Source organism: Lepisosteus oculatus, chromosome 11 (assembly GCF_040954835.1).
Source record: "Lepisosteus oculatus isolate fLepOcu1 chromosome 11, fLepOcu1.hap2, whole genome shotgun sequence".
NCBI classification, from domain to species: Eukaryota; Metazoa; Chordata; class Actinopteri; order Semionotiformes; family Lepisosteidae; genus Lepisosteus; species Lepisosteus oculatus.
In genome coordinates this window covers 38,500,855-38,517,345 of record NC_090706.1, presented here as the reverse complement: position 1 = coordinate 38,517,345, position 16,491 = coordinate 38,500,855, and the positions used below count along the sequence as shown (strand labels likewise).

General features: G+C 48.1%; 1 protein-coding gene across 2 annotated transcripts in view; it reads left to right on the top strand.

Annotated features, from left to right (window-relative positions):
* LOC102683041 (F-BAR and double SH3 domains protein 1) overlaps positions 1-16,491 on the top strand; it is a 34,870-nt gene that overhangs the window by 12,537 nt on the left and 5,842 nt on the right. For both annotated transcript variants that reach the window (XM_069196177.1, XM_069196178.1), the window contains 13 exons: positions 974-1,047; positions 2,114-2,258; positions 4,010-4,146; positions 5,281-5,344; positions 5,859-5,987; positions 8,440-8,562; positions 8,985-9,080; positions 9,669-9,788; positions 10,482-10,586; positions 12,275-12,436; positions 13,560-13,685; positions 14,451-14,534; positions 15,168-15,348. In XM_069196177.1, the coding sequence (XP_069052278.1) occupies positions 974-1,047; positions 2,114-2,258; positions 4,010-4,146; positions 5,281-5,344; positions 5,859-5,987; positions 8,440-8,562; positions 8,985-9,080; positions 9,669-9,788; positions 10,482-10,586; positions 12,275-12,436; positions 13,560-13,685; positions 14,451-14,534; positions 15,168-15,348 (1,546 nt within the window). The remainder of the gene's footprint in view (positions 1-973; positions 1,048-2,113; positions 2,259-4,009; positions 4,147-5,280; positions 5,345-5,858; positions 5,988-8,439; positions 8,563-8,984; positions 9,081-9,668; positions 9,789-10,481; positions 10,587-12,274; positions 12,437-13,559; positions 13,686-14,450; positions 14,535-15,167; positions 15,349-16,491) is intronic.

Genomic DNA, 16,491 nt, shown 5'->3' with positions numbered 1-16,491 from the left:
GACACTTGACTCCTGTTCCAGTGGTCTCTTCCTCACCCACGTGCGAGCCAGCGGAGAGTGTTTGCGCACCTGGAGCTGGAGCTGTGTGGAATGTAGCGGGGGAATGCGACAGTGAGGAGGGGCCGGGGCAGCTCCCAGAGATGAAGACCGGCCCACGCTGGAGAACACGGGACACCTTGTTCCACTGCGGCCGGTTGTGCCGATGCTGCGACCTGGATGCTCTGCAATGTGCAGCGAAGACCCGTAAACATGTAAAAGCGTAGGAATGTTTGCGAGCAAGAGGAGGCCTTTTGGCCCATCAGGCCTGTTTGCTTTCCACAGATCTCCCTCAGCCGCTTCCTGAAAGAGGTCAGAACACCGGCTTCAACAGCATGGCTGGGCATCCTGCTCCAGTCTCCCGCAACCCTTTTGTTAAGACAGTGCCTGCTGCTCACAGTGGGAAATGAAATGCCCTTCCCCTTTGTTTCCGCTTGTGTTCACTCTGAAGAAGTCCGCTGGCTTGACTGTAAGGGTTTGAAATACATGCGCCGGGTCTCCTTGTAGTCTAGCATTGCAGACCTAGCCTGAGGGGGCACTAATGAACAGTTAACATAAGCCTATAGAATCAGTGACCTTGCTCAGTAATCCCACGGTACCCTGCAGCTGTGGTGTTAATATTGGTTTTCTGCATGACTTACAGCATCCAGCTTGCATGATGCACAAGACCAAGCTTCTAGACACTTATTTTGTGCTTTTTTTACAGGCTACTTGCCTTAATGCGGTACAGGCTGTGTGCAAGCTGCATGCTTTGGCCAGGAAAGCCACAGAAATTAAGATGGTCAGCACTCAGCCTGCTCTGTTTTGCTGTGGGTTTGGTTTTATCTTGGTTTTCAACTTGCGTGGGATCTCTTCCTGAAACCCAAGCCTGAGGCAGTCATGCCAGTGTGAGCCTGGTGCCTGACTGCCTGCCCACCCTCCCCCTGTCTTGTCACAGGCTCTGCACAGACTGGGCACACAGTACCTGAAGAGAGACTGGCACTGGGGGAAGGGGGAAGTCCCAGATACCAGGTATGTCCCTGGGAGGGCAGCTTGTGTCCCAAAGCTGGGAACAATCATTGTGTTTGAAAGATTTGAGAAACCCTCCTGGCGCTCCTGTTTTGTTGTGTTTGGCTGCTAATGTGCACAAATGTGGTGACCATCATTGATCTAGAGAAGGGCCGCCCAGTCTGGTCCTGGTAGGCTGGTGTTTTGGGGGGTCTCTTTAGATGTCAGAGGCTGTGTACCTGAAGTGCTAGAAGAGATTACGTTTGTCCAGTTGCGGCAGTAATGAGCAGAATTAGTTCAGTAAAATCAACCCCTCCAGTTCCAGGATTGGAGACTCCAGGGTTAAAGGAACTGGCATAAGGACAATATTGTTCAATTTTCACTTCCTTCAGCCCAAAATCCCTTTTGGTCTTTGCCTTTGAACTCCTAGGTTTTGTTGCAATCAGTAGGGCGGGCTTGTTTCTATGACATTTAAAAGCCTCAGCCATACAGAGTTACTAAGGCACAGCCCCAGGAGCTGTCTTCAGGTGCCGCTGTTTCAGACCACGACTTGAATTATCTTGTTTCTCATTTGAGTAATAATAACAGCAACTCATTAAGTGCTGGCGATAAACTTCATTAGTACTGAAACGGCAAGGTGTTGTAAAGTTTATTGAGAATAAACCCCAGAAGATCTAATCTCAGCTCAAATACAGGAAGCGTTTTGATCATATCATTATTAAAACTAAAATCTCACCCTCAGCGTTTTTCAGAAGTCTAATACCCCACAGGGACCTAAATATTTAAAAATCTCTAACTATATACATAGCATATGCGCAGCAAGAATCCAAATGAATGGATCTGAACCATATTATTTTCAACAGGATACTGGAATAGATTTCTGGGAAGCCATGCCACATCGATGAGAACAATGATTTATCTTGAATGCTGATTTGTTTTCCAGTCAGAACCAGACTCGTTAGGGTGGTTCTGCAGCACAGTGGTTCCAGATCTCTGGATTGATGAGCTATTAAACTACCCAAGAGACTAGACAGGCCTGACGGTCTCTCGTTTGTAACCTTTGCTGTGATCTCTCTCACCCTCTCTGCAGGAGTGCTCTTGCGGTGTGGAGGTCTCTGGTTGAAGCCACTGTCCAGAGTGGTCTCTCTCGGCTCACTGCAGCAGAGACCTACCGCTCTCTGACGGCTGAAGCCCTGAAGAACCTGCGGACTGCCAAAGAGCAGCGGATGAAGAGGGTGAGTCAGGCAGGGCTGTTCTGTTGTAGCATTTATCAAAGTCACTATCCAATCATCTTTAGACAAAAATACCAGGAAAGGCCCAATTCTTTCAGTAGATTTGTAATGGGCCCACCAATAATCAGAACCATCTAGCCAATGACAATATCATGAATTTGATAGCAGTTCTTGTCTCACTATGTTCAGAATGTTTTCAAAACACAGTGTGCAAAACAAGATGTTAGATAGGGGTGGTGTAAGATCTGTCTTACATTGTGAACGTAGAGTTAGAGGTGGATTCAGCACCAGCTCTTCGAGCTGACAGTCACAGCTAAGGCTGCAGTGATCAGCTTGACAGGCGTCCCACCTCTGTGGACAGGCGTCCCACCTCTAACAGAATTTATGTCATACTGTGGCTGGTGAATGTAGGATCGTATTCAGTGATGAGCTGCATGGAGATTCTTTTGGCCATTTAGTAGCCATTTTTTGCCTCAATTTGTACCTCAGGAATTCAGGTGCATAGGTTTAGAAAATGAAGAAGAGGCTACATGCTAGACTTGGCACTCACAACCTGCTTTTACTTGTAGTCCAGGGTCATGGGGATGAAGACCGATAAAGACATTTAAGGTCTTAAACTTAGTTTGGTAGTGATGGTCCATTATTGTCTGGTAGATTTAAAAAAAAATACTGAATCAGAATGACATATTCTGTTTGCATAGTGAAGGTTTGCCATCTGAGCGCTGGAGAGACTTTGCTGACAAAATACCAGCAAGTCTGAAAATCCTAATTATAAACATTTACTACACAGGGTTGAACCCTCAATAAACACAAGAACGTGAGTGTTTTGGCCAGATTATCTGGGGGATTTCTGTGCAGATCAGTATGTTGTTGTATTGGGATGGGTGACCACAATGTTGTCAGAATGAAACATCCTCCGTTTGTAGTCAGTTTAACAAAGCACTACAAACAGGAACTTGACTGTGGAGAAATTAAGGAACTGCTGATATGCTACAATCTTTAAAGCACCTGGTTCAGTATTCTGTTTCCTCTTATTTTCAGCTGCCTCGCCTGTACGATTCATTATGTGCTATTTTACTTCTGTTTACAGCATTTTCACATTTGCAAATGTGAATCCCTCTTGTCTTTTTTTGTTTGTGTTATCTTTTTGGTTGTGTAAAATCAAACTCCGTTAAACCTTGAACCACTGCCAGGTACTGACATTTTACTGTACTGATTGTTTAATACACAGAAAAATCTATTAAACAGACATTAGATTGGTCATCTCTGTTTTGATTTTTGAAGAAAATAAATCACCTGATGAGGTTAGTCAGCCCCTGCTTTCAAAGTACAGATCTGTGTAGTGCCTCGGTGGTCTGTCAAAGTAAAGTAGAAAGATTTCTACTGCGGAAACCCTAAAAAATGTCAATATAATTACAGATTTGACTTTTTCCCAGCTAACGAGAAGCCACCCACCTTTTTCAGGCAGTGCTTCAAAATTTAAAATTTAATGATTAGGTGTGCCATTCGGTGGTACAAGGCTGGCTGATTTTTTATCTGAAGGCCCTGTATTTCTTTATTTTCTGTCTGACTGAAACTGTTGTTGGAAACAAGTCGGGTAGTAAATACAGAGATGTGCTGGTTTCTTCGAATGCTCCATTGCTCATTTTGACATGTTAAGCTATAAGGTTAGATCTTTATTGCCTTATGTTTTGAATGATGCCCAGATGTTTTAAAGAAGTAATTCGGAAATAATGATGGACGCTCTCCTGCAGGGCCTGGAGCAGCTGCAGCGAGTGCAGGGGGAGCTGGTGGAGGCGGCGCGGGAGCTGAACAAGGCGAAGAAGAGATATAGCCAGCTGGAGCACATCGCTGAGGTCGCCAGGGAGAAGGCCGCGGACGCCCAGGCCAAGTGAGTCGGGCTGCTGGGGCCCCAGGGCCTCGTCTTCGGGGGCCCCAACCCCTGCCGGTTGTGTAGACCCCTAAAAAATCAACCTCTAAGAAAATGGGCAACATGGGCAAGTCAAACCCCAGGAGGTCCTCACGCCTTTAACAACCAGAATCGTGCCCAGTTCTTCCCTTTGCTTTGTGAGTGCGGTGTAGGAACCTCTCTCCCCCATCGATTCTGCCTCTCCTGATCCTGGAGTTCTGTCTTAATTTATGGGAAACAACAAACAACTCACAAGTGTCCGAGGCCCAGACCTGAGGCAGCTGGGGAGACAGGGGCTGCAGCAGCCAGCGCTGGGAGTGCTCCGGGGGTCTAGTCCAGGGTGGGGAGGAGATGACAACGCTAAAGCCCTTCAGAGATTGTGTGACACTTCCTTTCATCCAGCATAGGCAGGGACGCTGGGATTTATCCTTCCGTGAGATGTGTGTTAGCATAACCCTGAATTTCCCAGAGATCACAGACCACCATAGAATATTTCTTGGGGTTGACATCTCAAGTTTGCAAATTGCAGTCCCAACAAAAAACAGAAGACCCCTGTCTGGTTTTAACAGGAAGCCAGTGTTTGAAAATGCAGACCTCTGTTATACTTCCCGTAGATCTATAAAATGGGGAAACTGCATCAAACTGCATAGTGCTTCTGCATGTGGGCGATAAGGGCAGATGTGATGACATCTTCTCCATTCTGTTTTTTTTTTTAGTTGTCACACTTTAGAGTTACACATATTGCCACTGAATACAGGCTGCTCATTTGTGCTCATTTCTATAAGGCAGGGATCTGTTGTTCAACAGGCTGTCTAGCAGTGTGAACTGCCCGGTGGAGACCTGTATTCCCTGTGTCTTTGATGTGTAAGCAAAAAGACTTCTTCCTTTATTTTAGACAAGCGCTGGCATGTACAGATGTTCCTAAAACCCATAAATACCAATTCAGCATAATTCAATGGAGAGGTTAGCAGAGGGTGAGGCGGGACTGTGTCGAGAGCCTTTGCTGGTTATTGTACTGCCATAGGGCACTACTGCAACTTGACTCTGTCCTTTGCTCAGAACTGATTTTGTAAATGACTTCGGATTGCATGTTGCTAACTGCTCGCCTCTCTTCAGGTCCAAAAAGAATGACCATGGGATTCTACGCTTTAGAACAAGTATGCAGAAGCTAAGTGTGAAGGTAAGCTTGTGTATTTGTAAGCTGTGCAGCGCATGCCTCTGCAGGTTTGCATGACCGCTTTCTGTAGTGTCGATAAAGCTCTGTGGGATTGCCCTGTGTGTAGAATTTGTGCATCAGTGCACTGTGCAACATATCAACAGCTGCCTTTGGCATGTGAGACATGTTGAAATGCATACGCATAATTGTGCTGTATATGTAGTAAGAGTGCACCAATCACAGGCCTTTAAATGGCCTCTCTGTTGCAAAGAACACCTCTTCTTATGTTTTCGTTACAAATGAAAGATGGAAAAGCAGAAGGGGAACGGCCGTCCCCTGTTTACTCCCCGAGTGAGGGAACCTTGTCAGCACACGGTTCCCTCAAAAGTACACAACCTCAATAACACAAAGAGGAATTGGGTGGAGCGCGGCACACATCTTTTCCCTGCTGCCGTGGTCTAGGGGCGTACGGTGGCTTTTATGTTTTGCTTCCCCCAGCCTCACTTGCGAATGTCCCTCTCTCCCCCCCCCCCCTCAGCTGAGCGCCCGGCTGAGCGAGTGTGACCAGCGCCTGACCGAGGCACGCAACGAGTACCTGCTGGCCCTGGCGGCCATCAACGCACACCACGAGCACTACCGCTGCTCGGCTCTGCCCGGCCTCATGCAGGTACCGCCGCGCTGACCCCACGAGGGTGGGGCCGATGTCAACCCAAGGCCAGCCGTTCACAGAAAATTGCGACTTTTTGAGCAGACTGCATAATTCTTTGGTATTCACGCTAGCAGTTTGATCATCCCCAGTGCCTCGCGTACACCTAAATACAAGCAAAAGACACGAGTCCTTCTGCATAATACAGAATGCTTTTCGGCAAATGCAACTCCGTGTGTATTTCAAGCACTAAGACAGTGGCTTCTTCCTGCTGCCAGCAGATCTCAAGAGAGTAGCACTGGGTAGTTTGACACGAGTTGTCCTGTCAGCCTACTGTTCAGGGCTGCATTCCGAAGTGCAGAGTCCAAAATTTGGTGGGCAAATAGGATTGTGCAGGATCCCAGCAGATTCCTGCAGAGGCGCATTCCGGTTGCTGGAATATGCGTTAATTTGATGAGGACCTTGTACCCGCAGTTGTTCTCAGGCCTGCTCTGTCATCTCTCCGAAACCTACAGTAAATACACAATGTAAAACAAACAGGATATTCTGGTTTTGTCACCCTATTTTCTGTCGCTGCTTGGTCTCAGACTGTAGCAGATTTTTCTGTTGGCTGCCTCTTGCCGTCCTCATCCAGAAGCTTTCGTGTTAAAGCAGACTTTAGAGAAGGTCATGCAGGTAAAAGGTCTGGTGAGCCTAGTGGAAACCGAACGACCAACCTAAAAATTGTAGCAGTGACAGCCCCCACCACCCTGGGCTCGGCTCAGCCACACCGCCGCCTGGTTGAAGTGGATCGTGGCTCCTGGCTCTCTGCTTTGCTGTCTTCATGTGGCACACACCCTCTCCTGGAGGACCTTTAACAAGCTGTTATTGAGATTCGACAGAACGATTATGTGCTTTCCCCACACCGCTCACAGTGTTTTAAATTAGTTTCCAGAATGTGAGAGAACACATTGTTTCCGGGCCGAAGTGTTTTTTCTTTTGACCAGAGGTGTCGGTGAGGAAGCCAGTGATGTTGACGTCTCTAGCTGTGTCTTTCTTAATGAGTCACACTCACGCCACAGTCGATGACTCGATCGCTTCTGCCAGCATTTGCTTTCCTGCTGCTCAAACATTTTTTCTTACTTCAAAAGCCCTTAACCATAAAACCACAACTGTGGCCTCCTCTTGAAAGTAGGCATCACTGGAATCAGTTGAAATTAGTCTGTGAGAAACTACAAAACTGCAGTAGAGTAATGCAGAGGAGCATTAAGAGCTTATCTGTCTGCGATGGTAGTATTTAGAATCTCCACATAAACATACAAGCCTTTTAAACACGCTTAACCACTGAGTTTGTAAATCTCATTAAAGGCAGAGGGTTCAGGTAGAATGTTCTGTTGTGTGATCGTCAGACTCAGTTTGCATTGTGGTTAGAGGAGCAATTTAAAAACTGTTTGGAGGATTTTCCTCTAAATTGAAATCTGTGTGTGTGCCCTGTCTGCAAGAAAGAACAGTGCATTGTTGTGCACTACGTTTGCCATCCGAGCCAACATAAATACACACATTCCAGGGCTCTTAAGACTCATCTTCTAAGCATTACTGCTATCCCAGCATTCTTTCTAGCATCCCTCTGCTAAATCCTTCCCTTCCTTTGGGCACATTTCCAGCTTTCTCTGATATGTGTGTGGCCCAGGTTTAAGGCAAACAACGGAGTGTGTGCAGTTCTCTGACCTCAGTCACAGCACTCACTCATCAAACCGGTAGGAATCCCACTGAGCAGAAAGCAAACAGTCAACAAGGACAATGAATCCAAAGTTCCAGTTTTGCCACTTGTTTTGTTTTTTTCCGAACTTTCCGAAAGTACTGCTTAGATTAACAGGCCACAGGCCTGGCGATAGAATGGTTTTCTGTCCATCCTTAACTCGAATTGAGGCCGTGAATTTTGGAGTTGGCCACAACATTGACAACAACATGAGGTCTTTAATGTCCATAGCATGGATAGGTCCTTCATTTATTGTCCCGTCTGAAAGATAGGACCTTATAAAGCTCATTGCAACACTCTCTCTGAATCACTTGGCACGACTGATCCAAAAATGTTTGGTCAAGAAAAGAAAGATCATCACCTAACTGGTCTACGAGTGCCACTTCACACATTGTGGCAGTCTCTTTTCTTGGGTATCAGAACTTACTGCCAACCCAGTCTCACATACCTTCAAAGACACAACATATGCACTTTTTCAGACTGCAGTCTGAATCTCACTTAGAGTATCTGGCTTCTCCAGTGTGATTCCCATAGCTTCTTCGGTACCCCCCCTGGAGGAGGCCTTGAGACTGGGTATTTGTGTTCTTAATATCTGTGTTATTGAATTTTTTCCTTTGTGAATCCTCTAAATGAATGCTTCTGAATGTGAAAGACTGCACAGAATCTTAAGCGCACCATAATGCTGAATGTTTTCATCCAGTACCGCACGGCTGAAGCCCTCCTCTGCTTCCCTAGGACATGGACGGGGACCTGTACAGCCAGCTCCGCGAACAGTTCGCTCTGCTGTGCGGGACGGAGATTGACACCTGTCAGTCAACACAGATCGCATTCTGCAGGATCCAGGACACCTCCCGCCAGGTATTCCAGCGCCTGCACTCATGACTCACTTCTCGTAGTGTGTGTGGATTGCAAAAGAGCTGCTTAAAAGAAAAGACTGAGGTTGTAGCTCCTCTTTATTACTCTTTTGGGTATTACGCGTTTATTAAATGTTTTTGACACTCGGTTTTTTGGGGGGACGACTTAAAGATCTACTGTATAATATTTTTTTCTGCATCTGGGATCAACCTAATGCAGTTTTCTCCTGAATGACCATTTCACGTCTTAACCATCCCCCATGCGGCGGAGATCTTTTCAGGAATTCTGTAGATGTGCAGGTCAGGCCGATCTCCCTGAGCCCGCGACCAGGCGATACAACCCAATCCGGGTCCAGCAGCGGTCACCCCCTCTGTCTTCTGCGCCAGTGTTTTCGAGTCAGGTCGGCGTGCTGTGTCTGCCTGCAGGTGTCCAGGGAGTGTGACCTGCAGCTCTTCCTCCAGGAAAGCCCGGCCTTCACCAGGGCCTCGGTGTTTCACTTTCAGGCAGCGGCCAATGACAAGGTATTAGTGAAAACCTCAACACCAGCCTGGTGTAAACGGGGCTCTAGTGTAGCCAGTTAAGTAAGTCTCAAAAAACATTAGGAAACCTGGAGAAAGCTGTAAATATTCTTTAATATCCCTATCTGCTCTTTTAAAGCAATGCACTTAATATTCAGCTATACAGCAGTCTATGACGTTAAACTACTTGGATTGTAAGAGTGTGTGATAAGCTTTAAAATCGTGTCTTGGATAAAGTTTTCGGCCTGTTGATGGTGATGATGATTAATAATAAGTGCCTTTAAGTTACTAAAGCTCTTGGAGTGGAATGAAATCCAGAAGAGCTACCAGCCCTCAAATATACTGATGTCTCCCTAATACAATTTGTACTGTATTCATAAGAATTATACTGGCATTAGAACTCTACAATGTGTAGATAATATCAGTACAAGGCAGCAGCACCTTGCAGATGAGCGTGAATATGCCGATCCCAGAAAGACACACGGCAGAGAGAAACCGCGCCGAGCCACAGTGTGCTCAGCCCCGCGGGACGGCCCGTCTGTGGATTGGGTCGGCCGCGTCTCAGACCCACGCGTCTCGGTCCCGTCCTAGGTGAGCACCGTGACGCAGCGGAGCGACGCCCACGAGGGGGAGAGCTTCTTGGACAAGGAGGCGCGGAAGTGGGCCACCAAGATGGCCAAAGACTACAAAATCATCGCCCACGGGGAGAGGGTGAGTCACCCTGCCTCTGTGGCATCGGCTCTCGGGCAGCTGGATGGAGGTGATCCTCCGAGCGAGGGGAGGCCTCTCAGTCTCTGCACAGTTAAGAGCACGTGCCGTTTCTTCCCAGCGCTTCCTGAAAATAGATGACAACTGATGACGGCGAAAGAGTCAGTTGCAGCACAGAGCTGTGACGGCTCTGACGCATGAGCTTTCGTAGTTGGCTTCACTGATGAAGACGCCAGATCTGTGAAACGAAAGGGAAAAGAAGGACTTTGCAGCTCGGATTTATGTAGAGATTTACCACTGATGAAAGTTAAGGCATTAGCTAGTAGGTGAGAGTAGCTCTTGCTGCCCACAGGGAAGGGGCTGCACACACCAGTGTATTCTCAGCCAACAGAGCAAAGCCATCGGTCATTGGCTGCGATGACACCAGGGCCTTCAGCTCAAGGAGGGGATTAGGCGTCTCCCTGAGGGCTCAGGAGGTGGCTCTGACTGCCTCGGGAAAATATGGAATTCCAGACTTTGTCTTAGACTTTGTCCTGTTATGGAGTCCATGAGGGCTTTGTCTTTGACCACCTAGAAGACGAAGAGGCCTGGGGGGGGAACGTGACGCCAGCTGCAGCCCTCCTCAGACCCGGTCAGAGACTACAGGGACTCGAGTGAGAAAAACAGGCGCTGGGAGCTGTGTGTCTTCCCCCTCAGGCGCTGCAGGCCCTGGAGACCCGCGGGAGGCTGGGGCCGGTGGACGACCGGCCCGGGGTGGAGCGCAGGGCGGAAGAAGTGAAGGAGAGTGTGAGGAAGGCGCAGGTACTCCCGCCAGCTCTGCGATACGGTCACAAGCAGCCTGAGCAGGGACTGAGCACGCCGGCGACGAAACGCCAGGCCCTAGGCGGAGCAGACACAAACACACTCATTTCTGGTAGCACGGCCATGTGTAACCTGCAGGACCTGGTTCAGATGACTAATATATCTACCACAAGCACAGGAGCAGTATGGGTAGTTTGTGGGCGACCATTTGAGTCGGATAGGTCTGTGTATCAGCAGAAGCTTGCAAAGGGAGACGGAAGCTAGTTTGAGGGGATTTCCAGCTCTTCTCCTATTTAAATGCAACATAACATGGCAGCAGCATAACAGAAACTCTGTTTCTCAGCAATGCCTTGTTTCTGAGGTTACTTTCTCTGCCTCTTCCATCGACTTTCCATCTATTGTTTCAGTACCACTGATGTGTGCGGAGAAAAGGGTCTGAATCAGACAGCGTGACCAGGAACGTGAAATGGAAACAGCTTCATTTCTGTTTCCATTTGGGCTTACCACATCTTCACTGGGATTTACTACACTTTTACCCTGGTACACCACAGTAAGCCTTTAGAGAAGCTGTCCCTTAAGCGGTCAGAGTTTTTCTTGTCTTCATAGGTATTAAGCTTAAATAACATTATTACTATATAGACATACTGTAGTAAACTGGTCATAAATAACCAGCTTAAATATCATAATTACTCTGGGGGATCAGCCGACATGGAAAGAATGAAAACCAGTTGAGTTTGGTGGAGGTTCTGAAATGTATTGGGTTGGCAAACATGGTCTTCAGCTCCACTGTCTTGTGGGCTGGAGTTGAGCAGTAATGTAGTTACACTACTGTATGTTCTTTATTATGAGTGTTCTAAGACTAGTCAGGCTGTATGAACGCTATGACCAGTTTTTGATTGGAGAGAAGAGAGACTCTGGTAGTTTTACTGGGCTCTTACACTTGGAGTGAGTTATGATTCCTCTACCGGTGCGTTTAAATCTAAAGCTGTCTCATTTATTGATGTGCTCATGCAAACAAGCGCTTGTTATGTAAAACAGTGAGTCATTGTTTCCTGCCCACATCAGAGGAATAAACGCAAATGAGGTGACAAGAAAGAATATTGGAAAACTTTTGACAAGACAAAGAGCTTCTCTTGCCAGTCCATGAATGCGTGTTGCCAATAGATCTCCCACACAGGCTTACCACTTTGATGGCTTTTGTTTATCCTTAATCAGGAGCCTGGCATGTGTATGGGAGGTCGCATATCAAGAGCATCGATCGATGACTAAAGTAAAATCAGTGTTTCTTATGCTTCTTTTGAAAAAACCTTTAAAAAGCTTCTAAACCTGATTCTTATTGATTAAGCTCCCAAAGTGGTGAAAGCCTCACCCCCCTTCTACAGCCAAGTTGCTGTGATCTTTCGGATCAGTGGGACTGATGGGAGAAAACGGTACCCTAGTACTGGTCTGCGGTCATTTACAGCAGCCTGTTGTGCTGCCCCTGCCTCGGTGCGGAAGCAGTGCAGTTTCAGTTCGTTCCCGGCAGTCTAACCCGTGATATTCGCTGACCGGAGACGCACGTGGCTCCTGTTCGCTGAGCCGCAGATCTGAGTGAGCTCGGTTTCCGGGCTTGTGGCCGCCGCCTGGGGCTGGGGCGCGGGCCGCTGGTCCAGGAGCCTCAGGCGGCTGCCCTCCTGTGCTCCGCCCAGGTGAGCCGAGTGAAGGCCGAGGCGCGGCTGGCCCTGCTGCGCTCCTGCCAGGTGGACGTGGACTCCTGGGTGTCCGGCGCCATGAGCCAGGCCGACGAGGAGCTGGAGCGGGAGCGGCGCCTGAGCGAGGCGCGCCTGTCCAACGGCGAGCTCTCGCCCCTGGTGAGTGCGCCCCCTGGTGCTGACCGCCGGCCCACAGCTGTCCCTGCGCGCCGGCAACGGGCCTCTGCCGCTCGCTTCCCGCACACGTCGCAATCCCCAATAATAATTGGCATACCAAAGCGTGACACGGTGACCTTGGAGGGGAGCTGCATTCCCAGTTTCTCAGTGCGGTTATGAAATCTTCGTCACAAATTAAATTCGTTCGGCGTACAGAAAAAAAAAACCGACACGTTCCGAATTGAGCACGGAGCCGCGGAACTTCGTGAAATGGCCGCGTGTCGCCCTGGTCTCGCCACGGGCGAGGGCGCGGGTCCCCACGGATTGTGACGGATTGTTCCCGCTCCCTAGTCCCCGTCACGACTGCTGGACGAATAAGTCCAGGTGGTGAAGCAGAGATGTTCCAGCGCGGAGGTAACGCCTTGTGTTTGTCGGCAGAACCATCCTGGGAGTTGTGAGCGACACCTCTGTTCACAAGTCCGCTTGTTCACCGTGTCAAAGGGCCGCTTCATTTCACCGGACGTTTTGCTTCCTCGTTTTGAAGCGCAGAGTATGGAGCGGCACGCACCTGGACATTCAGTCTATTTTGTGATGTGCATCGGAGGTTTTACACGTTACTCTATACATTTAACTTTTATTGCGGTTTGGAATGTACTCATCAATGCTGGCTCTTTCTCAAAATATAAGAATAGCGTTGCAGTTTAACCGTCGGCAAAAAAAAAACAGTTTGGAGAACTATCCTATCTTTTTCTCAGTCTCCTTTTTGTTTGTATTTTATTCCACATACCGTTTTGCTGAATCTATTCAGTGAATATTTGATCCCTGGGACTGTTTAATTTCCATTTATAACGTCTTGTCAGACTGGAAATCTTTCAGGGCCCTTCCCCGTTAGGAGAGGTTAATGTTTTGGCAGAGTAAATGCATTCACTGGCACAAAGTACATTATTGTTGATGCGAATCATATATTTCCTTCAGCCTTTCTCAGCAGGATTTGATCTGGGCTTAAATTAACTTCCTTGCCACGGCTTTCTGTGTACGTGTATCTGGACACAGCATTGACTGCATGCTGGTTTTTTTCTTATTTTTTATTCTAATGTGGACGTCTTTGTGCTTCCTTTTTTTGGAGGGGGATGAGTTTGAGTTCACCGATTTTGAAGAATTTGATGAAAACGGCGATACGTTCACCGAGTCGTCCTTGGACCCCTGCCCCCGTGGGTACCCCCTGCCCTGCAGGGTTCTTTATAGCTACCAGGTGAGGCCTGGATACCCCTGAAGACACACATGCATGTCAGACACCCACAAAGGAAATCCCAAGCAAACATGTGACAAGGCCTATGTAGTGTGAACTAGTTCAGTTTCCCACCCACCTTAATCAAAGACTGTGTCTTCAGAGTGCCTAGCACCAGTAGTATTTTTTCAAGAGTATTCCCTAAGTATTTTATCATTCCCTTGCCTTGGTATCTCCATTCTTGCTTTGTATTTACCCATTTTGGGTAGATCCCTCATCCCAGCAGCTATATTACCCTGTACCTCACCACTGGCACTGAAGCTCAGCAGGTGTGAGCCTGGTCTGTACCTGGAGCGGAGACCTCCTGGGAAAGCTAAGGCTCTTGCCGGAAGAGGTGTTAGTGGGGCCAGTAGGGGGCGCTCACCCTGCAGTCTGCGTGGGTCCTAATGCCCCAGTGTAGTGATGGGGACACTATCCTTTGGATGGGACGTAAAACCGAGGTCCTGACTCTCTGTGGTCATTAAAAATCCCTGAGCGTTTCTCAAAAAGAGTAGGGATGTTACCCTGGTGTCCTAGTCAGATTTCCCCCTGGCCTTTAGCAATCATGGCCTCCTAATAATCCCCATCTCTGAACTGGCTTCATCACTCTGCTCTCCTCCCCACTGAGAGCTGGTGTGTGGGGAGAGGACTGGCACATCCTCCAGGTGGGGCTGCACACTGGTGGTGGAGGGGAGTCCTTGTTTCCTGTGAGAGAGCTTTGAGTGGAGCGTTCTGATCTGATCTTTGCAGGCTTGCCAGGCAGATGAGCTCTCAATTACTGAGGGGGAGGAGCTCGAGGTGATCGAAGACGGAGACATGGAGGACTGGCTGAAGGTCTGCATCGACCCAGCGACACCAAACTGACCTTTCAGTTCTTCTTTTTCTGTTTAACAACTGCGGCTGCCCTCCTTCCTGTTTAGCACTGACTATTTCAGAACCTCAGTTACTCAGTGCACTGGATGAGGGCTGCGCTTCTAAGAGTGGATCTAAATGAAGCAGATATGTCTACAGCCTCCCTCTAAGGATACAGCTGTGCTATAAGTATACCTTCTTGGCACCGGAGAAGTAATTGTAAGGCGATTTGGCTGGTAATAAGCTAAAAGCTGGTAGTATGGAGGCACCCTGTCAGCTGAGCTCTTCTGTGGTTAACCCTTTCTCCGCAGTACAGGGATCTGCAGACTCTCGGTTCAGAGGTTATAGCCCTTGACTGCATGCAAGCCTTCTTCCCAGACCACATATAGCAGCATTCCACTTTCTCTTTTATATGTTTTGGCCGAGCTTTGTAGGAAACCCAGCACTGAGGTTTTGATTTCTGGTGCTGATACAGCGCTGAGGAGGCTGAAACCTTTGCTAGCGGACCAACACGTTCCCCAGTGTGTGGTGGCGACTGTGTTTGGGGCTGAGGCTGAGTCAGATGTGTGACTGGATTTCAAGAGGGCACTCAGTGTGGTCTGTCTCCTGGTGTAGGCGCGCAACGCTGCAGGCCAGCAGGGCTATGTGCCTGAGAGATACCTGCAGTTCCTGAAGCCGTCTGCAGGGGGCGCAGCATTACAGACAGTCCCGGGAAGCCCCCAGCCTGATGGGGGTTCCACTGCCTCTGGGAGTTCAGCTGGGATACAGGGGAGAGAACATTCCACACCGAACGCAAGTAAGCTCTCCTACTTCCAAGGAGAACAGATTTTGTCACTGTGCACAGTTCTGTCATCTTGTATCCTTATACAGCCATTGGAATGAACTTTTGAACTGATAGGAGAAAGCGTACAGATATGATCCAGAATTGTTCAATCAATTGCTAAGCACACTTGCGCATTAAATTTCTCTCAATAACTAATGTGCACGGTAAGAGTGCCTTGGATTAATGAGGGTCTTTCTCAATCCATAAATATTGCAATATTTGCTTTTGCAATACATATACATCACTAAAAATTGCATGCACCTCCTGTTCTGCACTGATTTCTGGTGCAATAAGAAATTTTTTCTTACGCTCGGCATTGGGCCGTTTGAATCACAGGTTAACAGGGTTATGGAACGTTACCCTGAAATATCCCCTGAAATACTGGTATAACTAGTTTTTTTATGTTATATTGCTAATCAAATCTGTTTTACACTGTGAATTCATGTGGAACATTTCAGAATGCTTAACAAGATAAAACAAAAGTTAATGACACAACACACTCAACAGTACATACCGTAATATTGACCTTATATAAAGTGACACCAGTGTTAACGGGTTGTTCAGTAAATGCTAAGGTCTAAAAGTTTTGATTTGAAGGTGTTGTCAGTCTTCTGGCTGTCTCTTATATCTGGAGGTTGTTCCATAGATCATCATTAACAGAGGACTGGATCTGAGACATCGAAGAGCACTTGATGAAAGCAGCTCACAGGTGTCATTAGGGGGTATAGGGATGCGAGGAGTGACAGCGCAGGGCAGGGAAGTTTTGAGGCGAGTTTAATTGTGAGGAAAATGGCCACTTCCGGAGAACACTGAAGGAGACACACACAAGGTGCGTTTCCCAGAGTGCCCTGGATAACAACAGTGTGACAGAGAGTTTTACAGTCTGGGTCCAGCCCTGTTCACCCTATTTTAAAACCAGGAGTGAAGGATCATGAGTGTGCATTCCTTTGATGGCCTTGTGGCTATTCCTGATGTCGTCTCGCCTTTCAGCTGATGCTGAGGTGCCACGTACACCAGCAGGTGTCCTGTTTAAGGCTCCCTCAAGCCAGGGCAGGAGCAGCGACTCCAGGCCCGAGTCCGATTTGTACCGCGACCCCCCACCGCGGACAGTCAGGG